Consider the following 26,993-nt stretch of genomic DNA (forward strand, 5'->3'; position numbering starts at 1 on the left):
TGATTTTGTCAGATGACTTAAAGGTAGGCAGACAATGTAAGAGAGGAGCAGGAAATGCTAGCAGACTGCTTGGTTGTATAGGGAGAGGTATCACTAGTAGAAAGAGGGAAGTGCTCATGCCATTGTACAGAACACTTGTGAGACCTCACTTGGAGTATTGCATGCAGTACTGGAGATCATCTATCCAGAAGGATATTGATACTTGAGAGTTCAGAGAAGGGCTACTAAACTGGTTCATGGATTGCAGGATAAAACTTACATGGAAAGGTTAAAGGATCTTAACATGCATAGCTTGGAGGAAATACAAGACAGGGGGGATATGATAGAAACATTTAAATACATAAAGGGAATCAACACAGTAAAGGAGGAGACTATATTTAAAAGAAGAAAAGCTACCACAACAAGAGGACATAGTCTTAAATTAGAGGGACAACGGTTTAAAAACAATATCAGGAAGTATTACTTTACTGAGAGGGTAGTGGATGCATGGAATAGCCTTACAGCTGAAGTGGTAGAGGTTAACACAGTGAAGGAGTTTATGCATGCGTGGGATAGGCATAAAGCTATCCTAGATATAAGATAAGGTCAGGGACTAATGAAAGTATTTAGAAAATTGGCCAGACTAGATGGGCCGAATGGTTCTTATCTGCTGTCACATTCTATGTTTCTATAGTTCCATGAACATGAGTAAAAAGGAAGGAATAAAATACCGAAAGTGTAATTCTATTACAACTTTCACATAAAGTTATATAGCTATATATAATATATATATCAATGCTGTTTATAAAATAAAGCTTGTTAAATTGTTTAAACAGTATAAAACCAGTATGATCAGAGTATAATGCAAATACAATTATATTGCACATAGAATTAGGAAGAATGTGAGAATAGCTGCCTCTTACTGGGGATCGCTGGTGAGCATATGCGGATTATACCGCTACTCACAAAGTATCAGACCTTTTGGAGTTTTTTTTCCCATCAGCCCTGTTTTCCTCACCCATGTCAATGCTTTAGAACTCTCCCTTCCACAAAAGTAAAAGATCCTCACCCACCTCCCATCGAGTAACGGGATGAGAACTGCATTGCCTTTCCTCTGGTTTACAGAAGTGATGACTGTGGGAAAATCCACATTATCTCACTTGAACAGTGAAGCCAGCTTGGGAAAACAAAATCAGACAGAGGAAAAAACTTTGTGAATAACCAAAATCCATGTAACTAAGGATGGATTTAGAGCCTATTGGGTCTATTGCTGACAAGTATGATGGATTCTTATAGACATAAAGCACTAAAAGAGTTATATCACTCAAGTGTACTGTATGTGGTGGAGGTGGTGCCGCAGACAAACTCACAGGATGCATTTCCAAGAATACACATACCCTATGCCAGGGGCTTCCATGTTGTATTTACGTGTGTTTGGATTTTAAATGTGGATGTACATTTGTGTGTAGTATTGGTGTTTGAGTGTTAGTATTGTAATTGTAGAGTTTCAGTTCAGGGGTGTCTTTGTATGTCATGTGTGTGTTTATGTTTACAGGGGTGTGTTTGCATGTTGTGTTGGTGTTTGATTGTTGGGATGTCTGCACATACATACTTACACAGATATACATACATATTAACAAACAGAAACACATTGACACACACACAGTCATATGCACACTGACACACACACACACTAGCACATACACACACTGGCACATACACACACACACACAGATACCCACACTGACAGATACACACCGACACATACACACAGATACACTGGCACATTGTCACAAATATACACACACAGCCACACATATACACACATTGGCACATACAAACACTGACAGATGCACTGACACACAGATACACATTGGCACATACACACACAGAAACACACACCCACTGGCAAAAAGATACACATACTGGCACATACACACACACTCAGATACTCTGACACACATTGGCACATACACAGGGATACACACACTGGCACAAAGATACACACTGATAGATACACTGACACACACTGACAGATAAACACACTGGCACATACACACACTGAGATACACCCACTGACAGATACACTGAAGCACAGATACACACTGGCACATACACACAGTGCTAGGAACATACATATATGTCACATCTGGACACACAGATACACACAGTGACACATGGGTACACACACACACAGATCCTTACACATCTTCAGCTTCCATTGTTAATTAGTTCTTCACAAAATCAAACAGCAAAATCATTTGAAGAGTAATGCAATAAATTAAATATGTTTTTATTTTAATCAATGGACCTTTTCAAGAGCATGGGCCTGGAGCTTTAGCCTCTATGCAAATCTGGCCCTTCATGTAACAGCTAGTAAGCTGCTATTGACATCTTTATTAAATGAGTCACCAATGCATTTAGGCTGACAATTCAGTGCCTGTGCTTTTTCAGAGAAAAAGCATTACATCAAAAGGGATATGATACTGTCCCTTTAAATGGAAGAAATCGAAATAAACTAGTGTGTAATGGAAGAAAAATAAAAAATAATTACAAAACAAATGAGCAAAAAACAAATATAACAGTGTCCAAGTAATTTAGGGTTTTCACAAACGTCCTCTCGCTCACACAGTATAATTACAAACAAGTAGCAGAGAGTAGCTCAAAATAGGCATAAACGTGCCTTAAAGAAAATGAAATTCTTCCAGAGATGTGCATTATCTGCTTTTTCAAAGCAAATAAAAAGATTGCTGTGGACTTTCCATGCAAGGAAATTACATTTGACATTTGATTATTATGTATAATTTATATAATGATCAGTTTTCGCAACATGCTCAATCATTGCAAACACTGTTGGTTTTTCTAACCGCAAAAACATTGCAATTTAAAACAAAAACCTAGCTTCAACCCTCGCTCCTTTACAAATAACTATTTACCTTTCTAGAAATAAATAGGCTGACAGACTGCATTTAAAAGGTGAATCAAAATAGAGTGTTCTATGTGGAACGTATGACCTCACACTGTTTCCTAAAAATGATAGCTCAAAGCAACGATAACAAGCGGCACAATTGCTGCGTTAATTGTAACTCTGGGGCTTATGCACTAAACAATAAATAGTGCCAAGTAAAAAAAAAATGTTTAAGACATTTTGGGCAAATAGAAATTTGGAAAATGGTTCTGCTGTGATATAGCTTTCTCTATGATCCATTGTCATCTTCTAGATTAATATTGAAAATGTAATAACTTGAAATAGGATTCATAGCTCTATTCATAGTTTGAAATTAACCAGATCAGCAGTTGATAAATAGATTATTTTATTCATTGTAGCAGCACTAATTTTCTCTATCTCAAAGTATGGAATCTTAAAGGCAATCTGTCACTTGCCAGGGTTTTTAATATTATGTTTAATTATCCCTATATTTAACAAATCCTTTTTTGTGAAGTGTATACAACAGAATTAAATGTACAAATCCATAGCTCTTTATACTGCAACTGGGCGTCTCCATCTTAGTTTCCTGCCAATCATTCTTACAAGCACTGTCCTTTTCACCTGCACTCATCATATAGAAAGCATACAATGATGAGAAGGAATGAAATAGTTGGAGGTCATTTATCTCAAGTCTTCTGTTCTAAAAAGTGTTGCAAAGCTGTAAAGGGGAAGGAGTCACCAATGAAACGTGCCTGCTGTTTCTACTGGTTTCCATGATAATTGCCACACTTTCAGAACATTTGCAAAGTTTGGCCTCTCTTTGACTGTGCTGATCTGGATTGATTGACATTAATAAAACGTTAGCATCAGTTATAGGTGATTTTTTTATGTTTTACTTCAAATAAAAAAAGTAAAGAAAGAATGGTTAAGCCATCTCCAAAAATAAAGTTGGGTCAATTTATTTAATGCATAGCAAGAAGCACACAAACAGCAATATTTCAGCTCACATATGGGGATATCGTAAGTCTATACAGCACCTCATTTTAGTAAGTGTTCATCAATTTTGTGTTGTACATGGTTCAATTTTTGATGAATTGGCATAAATTTCCACTTACGTTATTAAACCTGCTTGGAATAGAACCTAAAACAAGTTCTACAAATGGTTGGAATTAAATCTGATCAAGTCCTACAAATGGTTGGAATAGAACCTGATCAAGTCATACAAATGGTTGGAATAGAACATGATCAAGTCCTACAAATGGTTGGAATATAACATGATCAAGTCCTACAAATGGTTGGAATAGAACCTGATCAAGTTCTACAAATGGCTGGAAGAACCTGATCAAGTTCTACAAATGGCTGGAAGAACCTGATCAAGTTCTACAAACGGCTGGAAGAACCTGATCAAGTCCTACAAATGGTTGGAATAGAACATGATCAAGTCCTACAAATTGTTGGAATAGAACATGATCAAGTCCTACAAATGGTTGGAATAGAACATGATCAAGTCCTACAAATGGCTGGAAGAACCTGATCAAGTTCTACAAATGGCTGGAAGAACCTGACCAAGTTCTACAAATGGCTGGAAGAACATGATCAAGTTCTACAAATGGTGCATTATAAGGACTCAGATTTACCACCTTTTTCTTGTACTATTTTTGAGTGAGTGTGGCTTGGGGGAGTGGCTAGTAGAGTAACTTTTCATGTGACCGTATTTTTGTAGTGTTTATTTTGCAATAAGGTTGAAAAACAAAATCACAAAACTATTTTTGCAAAGCACTGCAAATCTCCCAGAAACATTTATTTATTTATTTATTTAGACAATATTTTACCAGGATGGATACATTGAGATTTCTCTCTTTTTCAAGTATGTCCTGGGTTCATAAAACATTTCATTGTTACAATAGGATACAATATTAAAAAATATATATATAAAAACAATATATATATATATGATATTATACACACACATATATACATTTAATACATAACAGGTAATAAATATATTCAACCATGACATACTGTTTTTATATATTCGTTGGATACTTACAGTTCTGTTACATCCTTTGGAATGTTTTTAGGGAGGACCCGGAGTCCTTTGTTGCCACAACGAACAACAGAATCCACACAAGTGCATTGTTCAGGACAGCGTAGAACAGGTAGACAGCTACTTTCCTCGTTGCCTTAAAATAAACATGAAAATGTAATCAATATTTACATTTAGAAAAAAATATATATCATATTTATTCTTATGTAAAACAAGTATACTGGAAACATCAGTTATGTATTTGTCAAATATATAATGATGCTGATTCTGAAGAATGTTAAATTAAAAAGTTGAGAAAATAGATGCATGATTTAAAACAGTTTTAATGGAAAAAAAAATCTGTAAAAAACAGCTGTACCTGAGTAAATATTTAATCTGTAATCAGAAGTAAACGGGGCAACAAATATGTTTCACAAATGGGGCTTGTGAGAAATTGGGTTAAAAAAACAAGTACATATAAATGGGACTGGATGAACACTGTAGGCACAACATTTGAAGGCGCCCTCTGCTCCTCCCTCCTCCCCCCCAACGTTAGCATTTAAAGTATAAGGAATTTATTAATTGGACATTGAAGGCCTAAACACATAAAAACATACTCATATTTGAAAATTGCACGCGTATAAAGTATGTATGTGCATATTTCAGATTTCCTTGTAATGTACTGTGTTTAAATATGTGAGTATACTGAGTGTATGGAGCTGTGTAGATAATAATGTTAGAAGTGATTGGGTTAATGGGGTGTCTAAGGTTAGGAGGGGGTTAATATTAGAGTTAGATTACATATTTAGTGTTAAGAAGATTAACAACTTGAAAAGGGTGAAAGTTGTATAAAGGCTGTTTTGGAATATTACGTTTAGGGCTAGATTTGGTTATAACGTAAACAGATAGTGTGTAGGCGCTTCACAATTTAGATAAAAAAAAACCTTATCGTAGCTACAATAGTTAATAGGCAGTGTGACTGATATAATTGTGCTTCCCAAAAAACACTAAACAAAGAAACCAAACAATATATATACTATATCAGTATACACACCAAACCCAGTGAGAGTAGAAATATAAATAATACTACCATATGGAGTATAATAAGATGTTACCTAAAATATAAACATAAAATACAACAAACTCTGCCTCCCCACCTCCCCCCTCCCCCCCTTCTTTCTTTCTCGTCTCTGCACTCTTCATCTCCTCAACTCTTTCTTCTGTCCTTTACTTGTACGCTCAACCTTTTCCTTTTTATTATTTTTATATACTCTTAGTAACACCACAAGCTAGAATATGCTAAGCTGAGTAGTAGGCTACCAACCTACCTAGGCACTGTACACTGTATAAAGCTCACTTTCGAGGTTAACAAAGGTGACACCTTTATTGAGTTCTCCAAGGTTTATTATACGTTAATATGGTAGTACACCTCAACGTAATGTATGATGTTTTTCCAGTTATTGTTTTAAAAAAAAACAAAAACCTTGACACAGAGATAACTTGGGGCTTCACGGATTGATATTTGTAATTCGGAAAGCAGATGGCTGCCTGTGCCGAGCCTACACGGGCTTCTGCGTAAGCCGTGAGGCAAATATGTTTTCTTTAAGTCGGCGTAAGCCGTGATGCAACTGTGTTTATTCATGCTCTATATGTCAAGTGAAAAATAAAGAAAAAAATAAAATAAAAAATAAAATAAAATACAACATAGTGTGAACTGTATATATAGCAAAAATGTATATAGGCGCAGGACTACCACTCACATTTTCCAGAGCTGTACCAGGCTCTTTATAGCAGGCTCAGGGGTGCCAATATAGGCTAACGATTCCACTGGCAGTGAAAATATAAAATAAAATGTAAAAAAAATTGTATTTATCTTTTAGAAGGTTTTATACACATTTATTTGTATTCTATGTTTTATTGCACTGAGACAAAACATTTGTTAGTGTGTATTCACAAGAAGTTTTTGACAAGAGATTTATTAATTCCTGTATTTATATCTTATTCTTTATTTATAATATGAACTGTTTTGAGGCTCTCTCTGATTCCGGAGAGACAAGCCATTGTGAGGATTCACATTAATTGAAGGTCATTACCGGCTGTTAGAACTACATTATGAACACTGGAAGCGGAAGTGACGTCAGACGCGAATACCGGAAATGACGTCCCGTCAATGAGACATCACACACAGGTGATCGGCTAAGAAGAGGTATATAAAAGAAGACACTTGGGACTTAGAAACCAGCACTAGAAGAAGGCTTATCGTCGAAACACGTTTGCTGAATTTGGTTATTATATATTTGTCCTTTTATTTGATTTATTGACTCCTGGTAACTAACTATAGTGGTGAGTGGAACTCCAGCTTTTTTTGCCATATTGTATTTTTATGCCGGGTTCCACCCAGTACCACCAGTACCTTGAGCTGTGTTATATTTTATATTATATTTTCAATAAACCTTTTAAACCTATTTGAAGTCCCATCATCATCCTCTACCACTGCCAGTGGAATCGTTAGCCTGTATTGGCACCCCTGAGCCTGCTATACAGAGCCTGGTCCGGCTCTGGAAAATGTGAGTGGTAGTCCAAGCCTATATACAGTTTTGCTATATATATGTACAGTTCACACTATGTTATAATTTTATGTTTATATCTTAGGTAACATCTTATTGTACTCCATATGGTAGTATTATTTATATTTCTACTCTCACTGGGTTTGGTGTGTGTACTGATATAGTGTATATATTGTTTAGACTTGGATTATATTTAGTATTGGGGTACACGAGGTGTTTAGTTTTTAAGAGGAGTTAAACACAAGAATAAGGTAATGGTTTAATTTAGGCTTTGACTGCTAGAGTTTGAATGGTTATTTGCAAAGTACTCACTCTCCTATATCAATGATTATATTAGAGCTGCAGGAACTGTTCTATACAGTGTGCATCACTGAGAGCTTTCCTGTGACTCTTGCAATTACAAGTGAGCAGCCTCACACACCAACACTTGATTGCTCCAGTGAGAGAGCAGTGAGTTGTGCACACTCTATAATTGTTTCTGCAGGTCTGCTATTAAAGGAACAAACATGTATACACTATACTTTCTGTGTGGCTGTTTAGGTTCTTGGCCCCTCTTTAGATCACTCTGAAAAGGTGCGTTGACTGACCTTTTCTCCTGTGCTACAGTGGCAGTGGCATAGTTGCCAACTATCTCTTTTTGCCTGGACAGTTCCGGCAGGCTGGACTCTGTTCTGGGCAATTCACTCTCCCGGAACAGTCCCGGCAACTTGCATGGCCATGTGCTTTTATTATTTTCCCACGGGCTGTAATAATACAGGTCTGTGAATAATATCCTGGGACAGTCAGTGCTCCCTGTACAGTGCTGCTCTCTGTATAATAAAGGTATGTGTGTATAAATATCCTGGGACAGTCAGTGCTCCCTGTATAGTGCTGCTCTCTGTATAATACAGGTCTGTGTATATAATATCCTGGGACAGTCAGTGCTCCCTATATAATGCTGCTCTCTGTATAATACAGGTCTGTGTATATAATATCCTGGGACAGTCAGTGCTGCCTGTATAGTGCTGCTCTCTATAGAATACAGGTCTGTGTGTATAATATCCTGGGACAGTCAGTGCTCCCTGTATAGTGCTGCTCTCTGTAGAATACAGGTCTGTGCGTATAATATCCTGGGACAGTCAGTGCTCCCTGTATAGTGCTGCTCTCTGTAGAATACAGGTCTGTGCGTATAATATCCTGGGACAGTCAGTGCTCCCTGTATAGTGCTGCTCTCTGTATAATAAAGGTATGTGTGTATAAATATCCTGGGACAGTCAGTGCTCCCTGTATAGTGCTGCTCTCTGTAGAATACAGGTCTGTGTATATAATATCCTGGGACAGTCAGTGCTCCCTATATAATGCTGCTCTCTGTATAATACAGGTCTGTGTATAATATCCTGGGACAGTCAGTGCTCCCTGTATAGTGCTGCTCTCTGTAGAATACAGGTCTGTGTATATAATATCCTGGGACAGTCAGTGCTCCCTGTATAGTGCTGCTCTCTGTAGAACACCCGCAGACTCCAGGAACTAGAAGAATCCGAATCAGTGGAGTGGTGACTGAAGCCTCAATCTAAGACATTATCATGTTGAATTGGTGGCATGAAAAGGGGCTAATGGAATATGTGCAAATGTTTTCCTTTTGCTCCCATTTCTCTAGCTTTCATTTCCTATTTTCAGCTTTTTACTCCCCAATATAATTATTTTTGTGAACTAATGTATGTTCTATGGTGTAGACACAACTCTCTGACTAAAGCACAAGGTCTTCCTATATTTGTACTGACAGTGTCACCACTGATAAAAGTGATAAAATGTACCTGCCAGATATAGATGTTGTGCTGCGAAAGTATCTATCGCACACCATGGATGCATGGTACTGTTGATGGTAACTTGGTGATCTACTCAATAAAGAGAGAATTGCAGGGAATTGTGATGGGAATTTCAAACTTTAGGTCGAAATAGTGCAGCTAAATGGGAGAATTATTCCAACACAACTACTTTGGCCTTCAGTTTAAAATTACCATCCCAATTCCCTGCAATTCTCTCTTTATTGAGTAGACCCTGTAAACTGCACTATAAGTAGGCGGAGATTATTATGTGGGTTGGACATAGTGGGCGCATCTTTGCGGCAGTGGGTTTGGTCAATTTTCAAGGTAGTAATTGATAGCTGTGCTGCAAAGTGTTCCTGGAAATGTTTTTCAAATGTTGGCAACTATGCTACACCTGTCTTGCCCTGGCTGGCATCGCCGCCGAACCTGAGATCATCAGTTTTGATGATCTCAGCCAATCCAATGCTTTCCCATTGGGAGGCTAGTGCACATGCGCAACAAAACGTAGCTTGGCGCCATTCAGCATCTTCTCATACAGATGCTTGGAATCAAACTGTGCAGCACTGACACAGGAAGGACCTCTAATGGCTGTCTAAGTGACTACTACTAGAGGTGTTCATAGGCATTAAGTTGTTCTAGTAACTATAGAGTTCCTTTAAGAACTACAGATGGAAAAGAAAAATATCTACTATTGTGCAAACCAAACTCTGAATGACCCGACTTAGTCTCTAACTGAAGCATCTTTATATGACCAAAATATGTTCTGAATCATGGCCAAATAAATCACCCATAAACTATTTCCTGAGCTTGCTCCGTAAAAGAAAAATTCATAGGCATTAAATTGAATAAAAAAGGATATAAACCTCACGTGGGAACTATAAGACCCCTTAAAAAACATGAGAGTACCAAGACTGGGGTCCCTGGGAACTCTATTTGCCTCAGGATGCAAACACACTCCGGTTCCTTTATCCTTAGTATTTCTGGCATTACCTGACTTAGCTTTGTTTAATTGTTTATTCTGTATTCTGGTATACCTGACCCTTGACTCTGTTATACTTGTTTGTCTGTCTCCAATCCAGGCGTAGGCCTGTACCTGACAATTCTATATCCTATACCTTGTGTATATGTTAAGCCCAGCGATGGCATGTCACAAGAGAGTTCACAAGGGCGTCACATGGTGATGCCAAAATGAGAGCGGTGAAGTGTGTGCGACTTGAGTGAAGAGAGATAGAGGCTGAGCGTTCCGCATCATTGTAGGCATGGGAATCACCAGATCGGGGGAGAACGCCTAGGACCATTGGAGGATGTCTTGCTGGCAGAGCAGGTATGACAATAACCCACAAACGTCCCTTGATGTGTAAAGTCAACCAAACACATCTGTAAAATATTTTTTCTACAAGGAATTTCTTTCAGAGTACATAAGAACAAAATAGGCATTCTCCAAGGTTATTCTGTGCAGTATGAACACACCTAATAATAAGCTTTATAGGGACATTTCCCTGCTGTCCACAGAAGGGAGGACATGATAGGAAACCAAAAAGCCAAGTCTTTCTGGATGTCTTAAAGGAACACTATAGGGTCAGGAACACAAACGCTTATTTGTAATATCTGAGCCTATCACAATGCTTTCCCATTGGCTGAGATTGTCTGTTCAGAGCCAAACACCACCCTGGCCAATCATTCCCTCATAGAGATTAATTCAATCAATGCATCTCTATGAGGAAAGTTCAGCGTCTCCATGCACACTAAACGTCAGTGCTGCACATTATTCTCTGAAAAGGCAGTGTTTACATTGAAAAGCCTGCAAGGATATGTTATAGACACCAGAACAACTACATTAAGCTGTAGTTGTTCTGGTGACTGTAGTGGACGTTTAAGTTTCCTTGATGTTAGTAACATCAGACTGTAGTAAAGTTATTCCCCAGTAGATACATTAAAGGCAAGGAAAATAATGGTAGGGTGTTTCCCCCAAGTTTAGAATCTAAGTGCAGTTTTCAATATTGTCAATATAATTGCCTTTTGTTATGGTGCCAATTTGGTACAATAGTTATTATTGGTTTTTTTTTTGTTTGTTTGTTTTTTTTATTCTTTATTTTTGCTGTGCCGAAAAATACATAGTTGCCTGCAGTGCCACAACACCATATACAAGCTCAAACACATCATAAGTAATGGTATATAGGCATGGCATCTGGAAGGTCAGCACAATTTTTAAATTAATAATTAAGAAGGTAGGCTTGTTGTACTTGAATAGAAACTAAAGCTAGGGTAGGTAGTAGAGAAATCAAGTAGACATGAAATAAACACACGCAGGGAGGCCGCTGGGTTGCCAGTCGCCTTGTTAAAAATGGTTATTTAGTGCGAGAACAAGAAAAAGCATTTATCATCATGGTTATGACAGAAGGTAAGTTAGGATCTTGTTACCCACTATGACCGCTTTTGGTATTGATAGTGACACTAAACCTCAAGCCTAAAATAATATAATATTAGCAAGACATATAATAAAAGCCTATATCTTTTATTCCCAACTGAGAGAGTGTCCGCGGTACATGAGTAGGTCATCAGAAGTAGTCACCCGATTCCACAGGCAGGCAAGAGTAGAGAGTCCAGTTCCCCACCAGAAATCTTATTTCCAATCTTCCTCTCCAAGTGTGTCAGAGCCTGCGTCCTCTCCACTCAGTTCAGGCAGGCCTGGAGTATTTGCGGTCCCTCTGGATCAGGTTGATAGCGCTGAGGTTGAGGAGGGCAAGTGCTCCGCTATCGGTGCGAGTAGTGGCTCTTGCGTGGGTGTTTTAGTTGAAGTGCTGCCAACCTCTGCTTTGGTTTCCTGCGCTTTTTCCCTCCAACCGCCATTTTGGGCTTATTGGTGCGTGGAGCCGGCTGCTTGGGTAAGGGGTGACTGGATTGCTGACGGACTGGTTGAGCTGCCCAGCATTCCAGTGTTCGCCAGAAGGCAGCAAACATAGCGTCCAGCTTGGTCTGGATATCAGCCTGGACAACATGCGGACGGAGGGGACACGTGGCTTCCGCCATGATTGTTGAGTCGCTGGGCTGATTGTTGAGGAGTACAGTTGTGTCCTGTTCCTCTCTCAGGTCGGGGTGGCTTGCCTGAGTGGGACCGTGATCACCCCCAACGGTCCAAGGGGGGTAACAGCGTGCTTGCCTCGCGGGAGTAGTCGATGTGTCGCTCCGGAGCGGGGGATCGGCCTCCTCCCCCGCCCGTTGCCCACAAGCCGAATGCCCCTGTTGGTGTGGCAATAGGGCTCCCAATGAGTTGCCGACTCAGGAGTCTGATAAATTGCTTGTTGCTGCCCAGGTCGTGCTGTATGGGGCTGTGAAATGCTTTTTATTCCAAGATTGTGGAGGAGCTTGAGAGAAACACTTCTCTCCTCCATGACAGTCAGGCCCCGCCCCCAATAGTTATTATTGTTAACAACCTAATGACTTAGCTCACCCCTATGAAGACACAGTATAAATTTAATAAAAATAATGACTTTTTACGTATTCTGAGATCCATTTAATTTATCTCGTAAAAATATTCCAATAGGTAACCAAACCTGTTTGCCTGATTTTCCAAGAAGGATATTTCAAAATAAAGTGAACTTGATTAGAAGAGTAAACTCAAGCTGAGAATAGTAAATTTAAATTGATGAAAGTCATACAGTATACTCTAGATGGAATAACAAATGGCATATACACATGTTTTAACTCTATGGACATATTGAACAAATTAAGGTGTGAAATGCCATTAAGATTTTTCAAAAAGATCATCTGTTTCCATTACATAGAGTTAGAAGTCGGATATCTTGAAAATTATCTAATGGATTTGCTTTTGCATGTCAATTTCATTATTTTAAGGTCACATTTGTTGTGCTTTAAATTGACTGTTAATGTTACAGTGGGCCCAGTCAAATTAAACAATTGCACTGAAGAATTAACATTACCTGCTTTTTACATTTTCATATTCAGGGCAAATGGTAGCAATAGTTATAACAAGAGAGGATATAGACATAAAGCAAACTATCAAAAACAACCAATGTATATTATTTCCCTTACTTTTCTGTAAATTATGTCCTGGGACAAGCACTAGATATTTGGGACTCATGTCCTTCTGACCCATGTTTTATTTATCTTGTCCTACCTTCTGGTAGACACCCGAAATTAGTCAGCCACTATTCGTGTTATTGTGCCATGGAGAATACTTAAATTTTTGGAGTGTCTGCTGCTGTATATCACCGTTAATGTTCAATGCATAGCCTTTGTGCCTCCGTATCTGACTGCCCTCTTTCGTGGCAAGCGACCAATTGCGCCACACAAAGAGACACGTGATCAAAGGGTTACAGAACAATTTTCTCCTTCTAATTTACTGCCTGTTCCCTTACCAACCAATGGCCCTGATCATAGGCGTGCACAGGCTATTGCATTAGGGAACAGGGGCTATAAAAGGGGGGAAGGGGCATAAAATGGGATGGAATAGGCTGTAGAGTGGGAGCATGGGCTGTAGAATAGGGGGTATGGGCTGTAGAGAAGGGGGTATGGGCTGTGGTGGGGGGCACAGGGGCTGTAAAGGGGGCACAAGGGCTATAGAAGGAATGGGCAGGGGTAATAGAAAGGAAGGGCAGGTGCTGTAAAAGGGAGGGCATAGGAGCTATAGAAAGGGTAGGCAGGGGCTGTGAAAGGGGCACAGGGGCTACAGAAGGGGTGGTCAGGGGCTGTAAAAGGGGGCACAGGGGCTCTAGAAATGGAAGCAGGGGCTGTAGAGGGGAGCATGGGCTGACAAAAAATATCCCCCCAACCCTGAGACTTACCTTAGGCCTGGGAGGGGTGGACAGGAGCCTGGACCCAGCACAGAGCAGCCAGGGAAGTCGGCCGGCCTCTCCTGATGATGTCAGGAAGATGGGGCGTGCTCTTCTCCCAGACTCCCCAGCGGAGACAGCAGGTAATTCGGCAGGGGATTCGGATTTTTGTGTCGGCATTGCAGTGCAGCACAGAGCCTCAATTTTGAGGCTTGATTAGGGTGTTCCCAGGCGCACCCGGCACACCCTGTGCGCACGCCTATGGCCCTGATTGTTTGCCTCCTTTCCTGATAGATAGGCATATCTTTTAAAAAATATTCCCTTTTTAATATTCCTAAAGAAATACTATTATCTTACCATCACATGTGAAATCTTGTATAGCCACATCTTGAATTGGAATTTCTTTCAGAAAATAAGGTTTCTGACATCTGGGATTACCACTTACGATCCTCTTCTTTCGCAGCCACTTTCCAAGCCAAGCCAGGTGACAGTTACAATTAAATGGATTAGACAGCAAGTTTCTATGTAAAAGAGAAACATTGATAGAGTGCATCAGAGCATCATGCCAACTTCAGAACACCATGCCAGCAAAAAGCATGCAGGGACAACACAGGGCAAGGACGAACGCAACAGCAAACAGTCTTTTCTACAGAGTGAAATTAAATTACATTTTATAGCCTTTTATTTTGGCTTTGTTTATCACTTGTTATTAATTCAATGTATGTGACTCTGCACCTGCACTGTATTATATCTTTGTCTATTAAACTATTAGCTGGCATTTTACTGCTGATTTATTCCTTCTGTGATGTGTTCTTTAAGTTAAGTGATACCAAGGGAGACTGTGCGATGGTTTTATAACTAAAGTTAAACTTTACAAGACAATAAGAACTAAAGTAATAATATGCAAAGTGAAGCTAGGACTCTCTTCTCAAAGTATGCTCAGTCTATTGTTGTACATACCTGCCGTTTTACAATCCCAGTACACAGATTATTTTTCCACTCATATTCCAATATATTAATACTTTCTTCTTCATGCAAGTAGTTTTGGGATATTCCAACTGAATATCCTAATTTCCTATTTTTTATGGCAATTTTCTTTGAATCACATCCTAGCTGAGGTTTTCTAAGTTTTTACTTTTGGTTGTAGAATTTTATGTTGACTAAACAATGTTTATTTGAAATACTGCTCATGTCTCTCTTATTTGCATGTAATCTACTGGTCTATGAATGTATGCCATTACTGGCAAGATAAATGGTGGGTGGTTTTACATTTTCTGACTTTTATACTCAGAGTTTCTCTGTTTTTTTCTGCCATATGTTTTTCCAATAAAATAATACATTATGCAACTCTACAGACTGCTCCGGGGTCCATTTGAGGATCTGACTTGATGCATCTTTATTCTCAAATATATATAACATTGTTATAGTTTATATATATATATATATATATATATATATATATATATATATATATATATATATATTATATTATACCATTTATTGAGAAAAAAACAATATCATGATATAATTTGGCTAAACACAGTGCAACAATCAGAAAGCAATAAAAGCATTGGATGGACATATATTTGTTCACTTTCTCTGAAGTTCTCTGTCTCACAGTCTTACTGTTTCTGTGGACATTTCACTCATCTCAACCTTTATCAAACTATTTCTTTACTGATTTTATAATGCTAATGCTTGGCACTCTAACATATGCTCCGCTGCCATGTAATCGAATTCTTGCCTTACCCGACTAAGCCCTATAGCAGAGAGTACTTCTGCCATTTCAGATGCTGTGGACAACGGTCCCATGATGCTCTGCAAGCGTGACATATAGTCTAACACCATGATTTTTTCAAGTTACCTCAAAGTGTGACACGAACAGAGCTGTGACAGATTGCACCCAAGGCCAGATTTCTCATTAAAGGGACACTCCAGGCAGCCCTTTTTATTTTTTAAGCTGTAGTTGTTCACGTGACTATTCTGTCCCTTTAAGACCCATATGCTGTAGAGGGTGCCTATTTACATACACTCACTATACTCACAGATTAAAACACAATATATTGCAGGGATACATATGCACATATATACATATGCAGTTATCAAACTTGAATATTTGTTATGCCTTCAATGTCTTCTTAATAAGTTCATTAACTCACTTTATCTTTTTACGGAGGGAGCAGGGGCATCTTGGAATTGTATGCATGCAGGCACCTGACATGTAAATCTGGCCTGGTTGCATGCAGCCTTTAAACTGTGCTGTTTGAGAAGTATCAGCATTGAAATTGTCAATTAATTATCACTAATAGGTTACACGTCTAGAAATAAATCTCTGCATAAATCTCTATTAACATTTCATATAACATTTATAAGCCGCCGAGGAAACTAAAAAGAAAAGAAAATGTAGTTGTGCCTAAGACATTTTTTTTTTTTATTATTAATATGTGCCTTGGTCCAAAACCATTTTGGAATCTCTGGTGTAGCTTCTGATGTGTGACTGCATGCAAACATGACATTTTATTAACAAAAGCCTTAATTAAAGTGTTTGCATTCTTACCGGTAATTGTCTGTTTTTACATGCATCTTTGACAGTCAAGGACAAAATGGAAAATTGTGAGCTAAAGTATATGAAAACTGTCTGTTTCGGAGAAATGGCTCATGTGATGAGAAAAAATACTGTCTTTCCGTGTAAATAGCAGCTATAAAAAATACATTTTATATTTTAACTGTAATTTTCCCCCAGATATATACACCTCATGTCATAGAGCAACGTCTGAAAAAGATCCATAGATAGGCTTGTCAATAAAAATCAAACTACTTGACATTTATTTGGTTAATTGTAGTTTTTTTTCTCGTACACCTTTTTGTGCTATTTCCCATTTAGCTTTTTATCTAATTACAGTGGAATACTTGTGACCGAAAACCTTTTTTCATTGCATTGAAGGCAGTTGTCATAGAAACAGCTTGTGATGAGACAGTTTCTTGGTTTGTAAGGTCAACAGTATCTACAAATCACTTAGCTACCCATGTAGAATTTTATCTTTGGAATGAAATTTCAACTGATAACTAATTTGAGAACACTGTAAAACAAAGGATCAAACACATATAATGATTAAAATACCAATCAGTGCAACACACAAGAGTATCTTTTATAAAGTACATTTGTACAGATTGGAAGGTGAGACACAAACTGGCTTTTGGAATAGTAAATATAGTATCATATGATACAAAAAAACAACCTACACTTTTATTTATAATAAAGTTAGATTTCATTATTTTATTGCAGATAAAAACTAATATGATGTTCTTTTCATTTACAGATATATTAACCTTACTGCCTAAAAAAATATTATATTAGAGATTATGTACATCATATATAGTGTTTTTCTTACTAAACACAAAATTGTTATAATCGAAAAGAAAACTGCAAAATTGAGACAAGAAAAGCCATATTGCAAAAATAACTAAACTGAATACTTTTCCAGATTGTGTGTTTGGACCAATGAGTTCTTATGTTATTATTCCTTTAGACGAGTTTATTGTACCAGAAACAATCTATTTAATAGTCTTTAAAAATATTTTTTAAAAATTTCTAAGTACATAAAGCAAGTGGCATGTTATATATTATAAATTTATTAATCTGTGTGACCTTTTATCATATATAATACATAGACTGTAAGATTTAATTTATAGAAGATACATAGTTACAAAGTTATATGTTTTGACAAAGACTTAGGTCCATCAGGTTCTATTTTTCACATCCCACACATATTATATTGGATGTATTTATGTTGCATAACAGATCAGAATGTAGGCGCAAACTGACACCATCAGAAGACGCTTAACCCAGTCACCAGCACTAATAGGTGAAGCAGCCTTCACACAATTATTGCTGTTACACTGATGCAGTGAGTCACACTTAGTTGCTGGTTCAGTTAAAAAGTGTATATCAGTTTTTACCAACTGGCCAATTTTAAAAGAGCATTTTCTAACATTTGATAAAAAAAAAAAAAACCTCAATAAATGATTTAAAAAAGAGATTAATAAGTACTTACATTGTGGACAAGGAAACCAAAGTGTTGAAAGCTCCTGGAGTAATGGTTGTGATGCGGTTATCATACAACGAGAGTAACCGCACTGAGCTCAAATCAGTAAATGTGTCGTTATTGACACATGTGATCAAATTGCTTCTCATCATCCTACAAAGAAAGGTACAACATTATTAAAATACATTTGTTTAAAGTATAGAACTTGGGGGCTGTATGATGATTTAGAATAATTTAGAAACATTTAACGGAAATAGTGTGATACAACAATATAGGTATAAAAAAATAGCTTCATACATACAATTTTATGTGCTGACCCCATCACTACTGTATTCTTGTTGGTGAAATAAAATTGCACAACAATAACTTGGAATTTGATATAAATACCTAGAAAATTTACAATGGACTAAAGAACACCGACATACCTTAAAAAAATAAATTATGTAATTAAAGGGACACTCCAGGCACCCAGACCACTTCTGCTCATTGGAGTGGTCTGGGTGCCAACTCCCACTACCCTTAACCCTGCAACTGTAATTATTGCAGTTTTTCATAAACTGCAATATTTACATTGCAGGGTTAACTCCACCTCTAGTGGCTGTCTATTAGACAGCCACTAGAGGTCACTTCCTGGGTTCTAGCACAGGTTTCCTGTGCTAGAGCGTCGCTGGACGTCCTCACGCTGTGTGAGGACCTCCAGCGTCGCTCAAAACCCCATAGGAAAGCATTGAAATGATTTTTCAATGCTTTCCTATGGGGAGACGTAATGCGCATGCGCTGCATTTCCGCGCATGCGCATTAGACCTCCTCGGCCGGTGAGCGAGATTAGTCTCGCCCACCGGCCGACGTAATCACTAGGAGGAGCGTCGCGGAGGCGGAGACAGCGGCGAGGGACATCGCCGCTGTCCCAGGTAAGTGACCGAAGGGGTTTTCACCCCTTCAGTAACCGGGGATTGGGGGGTGGGAGGGAGAGGGACCCTCCAGTGCCAGAAAAACGGATCGTTTTTCTGGCACTGGAGTTTCCCTTTAATACAATTGTATTTATTTATTTTTTCATTTATTTGTGCATCCTTTTCAGAAATATTGGGGGACTGAACATAAAGTTTAACACAGCATTCCATACCTTTCAATATATCAGACAAGATAATCTCGCAATATTTCGCAAAGGCTCTGAAATATTAGCAGAGTGGTAGAGACGTGTGCAAACCCTGCTAAGAGTTGCATATGCTACAGGTGGTATAATAAATATTATTAAATGAAAATGGTCAAATAACTTGCTTATGGCTGTTTTTATGGATTAAAAAAAGAACATCAGTAAAAACACTTGTTTATACTATATACACATGTCATTTCAGGTTGTTAATGCCAAACTAATTGCCCATTGTACAGCACTATTGTTGGCGCTTTATAAATAATAAAATAATACTAATAAACACCCTGTGTACACATGGTGTTGGGAGAGAAGAAGGTAAAAAAAAAAAAAAATCTTTCAAATGATGAATCACAGAAGAAAGGGGGAATTCCAGGTCCAAAACTTAGAAGGGCTTGCCCACAATAAATAGGTTCAAAAAGACTAATTCGCTCTAGGACAAATAAAGGAAGTTTCCAGGTATGCTTATTATTGTAACTCCCATCATCTATTCTAAACCATGGTTTGTTTCCTGGTTTATAAACCAGTTATACAAAGATGGAAAGATTTAAAAAGATAGAAAAATAGGAAGCGTAACAGGAAGCTGGGAAATATCACTTTCTCTGCACATGAGACAGGATATTGAAGTTCCTGTGTGTTATTAAACATATCTTACAGATCTTTAAAAAAAAAAATGTAAAGCCATTAATAAAGACAATTTCAAGCATTTTATTTTGTAAATTACTTTTTTCGAATTGCCTGCAGTTAGAACCCCTGTATTGTGCATAACCATTGAGTATAGATATACTAAAATATTTGGACGTTTTAAAAATATCCATTGAGATTTTTTTCCCATAACAACAAATAAATATGGTAGATACATCTGTACTTTTACGAGTTCTTAAAAAACTGAAATTGAAATTAGAGTTGTGCTATTAAAATCGAATTACGTTCTACCTCTTAAAAACATTCTGAGGATGAGCAAAAAAAATATAAATAAAATGTATTTCTTTAGCTTAATATCCAACAGATGGTTCCAAATTGTGAGTGGGAAAATACAGCACAAGGGTTATTACAGCAGAAATGAGCACGGTGACAATAAAAACATAACAATTATATAGCTTTATCACTGCTCTAACTGTAACAAAGTGTACCATTTATTTAAGCGTGTATTTTAACAGGATCTTAAAGGCACAGCCTTGGCGAGTAACATATAAACAAGTAGGATTCAGTCATGCATCACCTTTTTATTAACAAAATCATTTTCAGCCAACAGAATTCACATATGTTTGTATTCTATAAAATACAAAAAAAAAAAGACAAACCCCATGAATACCTCCATATGTTTCACAGAGGATCCCCAAGCACACTGCGGTCTTTCAAACCTTTTTCTATATTCAAGGAAACATTATACTTCTGTTATTTGTTGCATAAAGGATGTTTAGAACAAAGTTAACATTATCCAACTGAGACACATCAACACTCCTTCAACATATATACACATGTTGTACTCACAGCGTCTTGAGTCCTACTAGGCCTCTAAACATTCGTCCTTGTGCATATTCCAGGAGATTTCCTGTCAATATGAGTTCTTGCACCCCAGTAGTTCCATCAAAAGCACCCTCACGGATATCTTTGATCTTATTATTACTCAAGTTTCTGGGTGAGAAATATAAGAGATAGAACATTCTATGAAGCAAACGTTATTAAAAAAATAAATAAAAAAAAAATAAAACTTATTCTAGTCTGATTGCCTGGATCATACAACTGTGTTTCTGATAACTATTTAGGTGCACCATGACATTATACCGTGCATAAAAATAGCTCTCTCTGACGTTATTTTTTACATAAATTATAGTCAATTTTTTTTGTTAATATAGAATAATTTAAAGGGTCATTCTAAGCACCATCACAACTGCATGGTTACAATGTTTTTGATGCATTTAACACTCTGGGTGTACATGGAGCTTTAATGGTGGCTTAGAACTGCAGCAATTTGCAACAATCACTGCAGTTCTAAGACAGCCCCTCAGACCTGTCAATCAGGCAAGCAGAATGCTCAGTTTCTGGCTGCTTGGTGTACATTTTATCCAATTGGGGATTACGGTGTCTTCCTAATATGAGTCTGCCAAGTCAATTCATTTAACAGTAAACTGATAGGAGCGGTTATACAGTGGCCATAGTGAGCATTTTTCCCAAGTGATGAGTGGTATAGCTGCTGATGGATACATACTAATTCAATCAATCCATTAAGTCAGCGACTGGCAACCTTTGACACTTCAGATGCGGATTACATAGATCATTACGGCTGTAAGAGCATTATGGGAGATGTAGTTTACAACATCTGAAGTGTCAAAGGCTGCCTACCCCTAATTTATATAATGGATTAAAAAGGTGTCATTTTCATGTCACACTTTCACTTTAAATAACAATTCTTTAAGGCAAAAGTGTGACCATAATGAAAGCAACAAAGAACAATAGAAATCAGCTGATAACGTTACTGAATAAAAAAAATAAAACAAAGAGCTTAGGAAAAGACAGAAAGCAAAAATATAACTTAGAGGACACTATAGTCACCAGAACCACTACAGCTTAATGTAGTTATTCTGGCGTCTATAGCCTGTCTCTGCAGGCTTTTTAATGTAAACACTGCTTTTTCAAAGAAAAGGCATTGTTTGCATTACGGTCTAGTAACACCTCTAGTGGCAGTCACCCAGACAACCACTAGCTGTGCATCCTGAGTCCTCATGTGCAGCACTGGTGTTCATCGTCTCCAAGCTCTGCATAGAGATACTGAATGTTCCTGAGATTGGCACTCAGCCAAGGAGGCAGAACATGGGTGGTTGAAGCCGCGGCGAGATTGGTGCGGCATGGGAAAAAGGTGAGCAAACTACCCTTTTCACATGGGGAGGGAGGCACTTTTGTATTCCTGACACTATAGCGTTCCTTTAAGCTATTGGACTATACTGGGTAATTAGGATTGAGAAGTTTTTGTAATACTCTATGATTCTACCACTTAGAATGTTTGTTTATAGAGAGGTGCTTGAAGTTGTAAGCATTATTGGAAGAAACCCTGATAACTGGCAAAATAATTTTATGTTAATTGATCTATTTACTGAAAAGAGATACTCGGGCTGTGCAGGAATAGTAGCTAAAGCATCTGGAAGCATGTTCAAAGACAGTAAATTAGCTAACACATCTCCACTTACATTTTCCGAAGGTTTGGCAACTTCTTGAATATTCCTGTAGCTTCTAGAACTGAGATTTCATTGTCATTCAAACGTCTAATAAATAGAAATAGAGAACTCATAAACTTACATGCATTATTCATCATGTATATCAACTCCTAATTCTTTTCATTTTTCCATAGCCTGCCTTTCTCAACAAGCAGTGGGTGGATGGAAATGATATTGTGACAATTCAACACAGACTGTTAATAGGAGAAAGTGTAAAATAAGTCTATAAAATAGACACATCTGCACAATGATTTATTTACAATAAAAGTTGTTTTCACATACTTAAATTAACAGTGAAACTTGCTATTCTATTATCTGGCTCATGGTTATTAGACGTGCATGGTTGAAGGGCATGTGGATTTGGCATATCATCAAATCAAGATACACTGTCTGAGGGATCTTACTTATTGCCTTCTGCAAAATCAAACATAGGTATTTTCTCATTTCAATCAACCATTTCCCATTTTATAGAATTCTGATCACATACGTGCACTATGTACACATTTATCATTTATTTCTTCCCTTGTTAGAAATGTCACAAACATGGTATTTCTACATTTACACAATAAGAACACACTTCTGAGATTGGAATACACAAATTTGGCATTGACTATGCTGAGATAGATGTATTAGCTGTATCTTGTAGCTTTAAAGATCTTTAGCGGGAATAAGAATAAACTCAATCATTCCCTGCAATAATCTTCATACTGTGTCCTGCTAGAAATTGGATCCTCTCATACAGCACTGTATCTAGAACTAGAACCATGTATGTGCCAGCAAGATCCAAGGGTTGTGCATATATGTATCCTGGGAATATCATTGTCTGTGTACCTGTTTGTCTATTTATGGCTACCCATCTCTCTTTCTTCCAATAGCAAAACAATGGTTACAAGTTCAGTAAGTTGCAATGCACTGAATAGGTACCTCCAAAGTGTGCCTATTTACTAGGAACAGTCTCTATTTTTATTTGCCATAATCCCTCTGTCCATATTTTCTATCTTAATGCCCCTCTTTTGTATATAGCATACATTCTTTATTAGATTATATTTAAAAAACAAAACAAAAACAGAAACTTACAGATCTGTAGTGTATTCTGGTAAATAACTGGGTATTCGTGTGAGTTTTTGATTGGAGCAGTCAACAATTGTCCCTTCACAGCGGCACTTTTCAGGACAAACAAGGTCCATAAAACAGTCACCACTGAACTTGCTCCTGTAATCTTCTGAGCCTGTAGAGAATATTCATTGGTTTTAAATTAAGCAGTAGAAATGCACGGTCTGAACTGTTAAAGTGTAGGACAGACAGAGAACGAAGAACCAAAATTGTCTTGTTTTAGTAGAAAATAAGATAAATGAGTAAAGGCAAACATAACACATACTGGTAACAATTTTTATGTTCATTGACCAACATGACAGGTTTAGCCAAGCACTGTGACTGGCCAGTGGTTTAAGAAGTCTTCAAAACTATTCTAAACATAACAGAAGCTTTGATCAAATCTTATTATGAACCAATGTTTGGTTTTATAGTGTGATGTTATAAGGCTTTATTCAACCTATCAAATGTCTATGAATGCTTGTCTACTAAAGCCTATCTCCTATGACCGATCGTCTGTTTAAATTCATTCCCCTTAAGGACACAACTTCAGAAATAAAAGAGAATCATGACTGAATATTTCCGTCATGTATCCTTAAGGGGTTAATACAGTATATATTCAACATTCAGAGAAAAACAACATTTTAATCACATGTAGCTCATTGGAAGCTGGGGCTGCCTGTCAATTGGCTAGCCACTTCACTCCCCGGCAGCGCATCAATCTGTCAAAGTGAACACTGCCTTGTGTGACGGGAGAAGCTACATAGGAATAAATGAAGATACAGCACTTCTTCATTTGCTTCTCTGTAATTTTTAAATTTCAAGTGCCCTGTATGAGTGATCCTGTACTTTTGACAGTGGTTCTCTGTTTACTGTAAGAAGTATGGGAACTCAGTTCCATCACAAATATAGTAAGGGAACTTTGTTTCCATGGGTTCAAACTGCACGAGAGCCTGGTCCCTGGATATACTTTACACAGAGGGTAAGTGAAAAGTCAGGAATCTGCTATATTCCATTAAGATAACTGTACTTTTAATGCACTGACAGCTTTGATCTTATATATAAACCCATTGATCTCTTACAAATTGTTAATGCTGAGGGAGGATTTAACATTAAAAGTCCTACAGAACTTGTATGGTTCCTGACTTTTAATTTACTGCATTTTCTATCTGTGGCACTTACCTCAAACTAGAGAGTATATTTGCCATTGCAAATATCTAGGTGAACAACATGCACACAATTTACATAAATTTAAGGTCAAAATAGCCAAATTAGAAAAATTATTTAAGTCAACTATGTGTCTACTTTGGCCTTAAATATGAAATTCACTTTGAATTCTTACTTTAGTGAATGTGTTTAGGATTTAATACTGTCTAAAAAAAATCCTACTACTCAAGCAGTGGTTATGGCGAACAGGCAGCTCCATATACTACCAGAGTCTTTTGAAGTGAAGCATAAAGAAGACATCATTCACAGGTTTGTGGGATACAAATCATTCAGTCAAAGAATAAAATCACATTTTAAATGCAAATTATACTTTCGTAGCCAGCACACATTGAAACCAGCATATGTGTGCGTACATTTTATTTGAGCAGCCTATCCTAAACTCATCCAAGCATTATATATATATATACGATAATCACCCATAAAGAGATGTTTTAGGTCAGGGAATATCCAATGTCACTTCCCTTCAGCACGGAGGACAGTGCTGACACATTAAATAAAGTGTGGAATATTTAATAGTACTGGCTTTCTCCAGAACCATATAATTGTTGTTGATATGTTTCTAGAGAATTATTTGAAATATGAAACTTAGGATACATTGGATGCAGTATAGATTAAGGCGATCTCTAGAGCTAAATTGTGGCCTGCAATATACAATAGTAATAAAACTCTTTTTAAAATATTTGAAACAAATGGGGTTCACTAAACCACAAACTGACAAGGGAGTTTCAAGGCAAAACAGCCACGCTGGAAAAATAACCGAGTTGGAAATGTTTCTATTGAAAAATTTTGGCCTAAAAATTGCAGTTCCATTGTCAATTTGCCACAATTTTCAGTTTTGTGTATTAACCTCAAATTAATTAACACATGATTGTTCACGCACGTTAAAAGCAAAGTGTTGCGTTTAAAATGATGCAAAATATTCTTATTTTTACTCAAGATTTATTTAAGCTGTCCCATTTTAGATGCTACTAATTATGTTCTTTGGAAGGTATATACCATCAGGTTTGGGAAGGGCTATTGGGGAGGTGTCAATGAGGAGGTTTATCAAAGTGTTCGAAAAACTGTTCGAAAAAGGTGTGCTAAAAGGTAAAAACTGAATGGGTCGACAATGCAATAAGCCTTTTGTTCCTACTGGTTTCCTTGGTTAATGCCCCATTCTTAATACTTTTTAGAGTAGAGAACGTTGAAACATCCCACCCCTCAGACATTGGCTAACAGCCTTGTTGGACAGCCCTCCCATGATTGCTCATGTTCACAACATTGTCTAAAATCTGTCATAATGACAGAAATGCACACAAAGACATGTTCTCTAACATTCAAGGACTTCAAGGAATTCAAGGGCTCTAAATCAGCATTCTCCTGACGCATTCAAGACAGTTGGAAAGTAAGCTCAACATTCTGCTAGCCAAGCAGTTAGAAAATAAATAAATTAGTTGACATTTAACCACTTCAGTTTCCCATTTCATTGACTGGCTTCACAGAAGTTCTGTGCGTTTGTGTTTGTTAAAATTGTCATCATCTAAAACATTTCTTGGATTGCTATGCTCTCTGGGCAGATACAGAGGATGCAGGAGGAAGCACATACAGAACGTCCGTAATAATTGTAAGATGTTTTGTGTATACATTTACTGGTCCAAAAAAATACTGTCAGAGGTATGAACAACCATGGAAACTGTTTGACACCCCAACATTTAGGCTAATTGGCAAGTTTAGTAACATCATGAGTTGAAACAATTATTGACAATTTTTACCAGTTTACATATTTTACCTTTAACCCCTTAAGGACCAAACTTCAGGAATAAAAGGGAATCATGACATGTCACACATGTCATGTGTCCTTAAGGGGTTAAAGGGACACCATAGGCACGCAGACCACTTCAGCTCATTAAAGTGGTCTGGGTGCAGTGTCCCTATTGCAATTAGCGTTGCAATGTAAAACATTGCAGTCCCAGAGAAACTGCAATGTTTACATTACAGCACTAAGTCTGCCTCCAGTGGCTGTCTCCCAGACAACCACTGGAGGGCTTCCTAAATCGTAACGGACCTTTGGTCCGGTAAATGACACTGGACATCCTCACACTCTACATGAGGACATCCAGCATCAGAATTTTCCACATAGGAAGTCATTAATTCAATGCATTCCTATGCGGAGGTCTAATGCACG

General features: G+C 37.6%; 1 protein-coding gene across 2 annotated transcripts in view; it reads right to left on the reverse strand.

Moving 5' to 3' along the window:
* SLIT3 (slit guidance ligand 3) overlaps positions 1–26,993 on the reverse strand; it is a 658,792-nt gene that overhangs the window by 91,012 nt on the left and 540,787 nt on the right. For both annotated transcript variants that reach the window (XM_063447449.1, XM_063447448.1), the window contains 6 exons: positions 23,588–23,738; positions 22,484–22,558; positions 20,790–20,933; positions 18,155–18,298; positions 14,457–14,620; positions 4,959–5,091 (listed from right to left, as the gene is read on the reverse strand). In XM_063447449.1, the coding sequence (XP_063303519.1) occupies positions 4,959–5,091; positions 14,457–14,620; positions 18,155–18,298; positions 20,790–20,933; positions 22,484–22,558; positions 23,588–23,738 (811 nt within the window). The remainder of the gene's footprint in view (positions 1–4,958; positions 5,092–14,456; positions 14,621–18,154; positions 18,299–20,789; positions 20,934–22,483; positions 22,559–23,587; positions 23,739–26,993) is intronic.

This window comes from Pelobates fuscus, chromosome 3, assembly GCF_036172605.1.
Source record: "Pelobates fuscus isolate aPelFus1 chromosome 3, aPelFus1.pri, whole genome shotgun sequence".
NCBI lineage: Eukaryota > Metazoa > Chordata > Amphibia > Anura > Pelobatidae > Pelobates > Pelobates fuscus.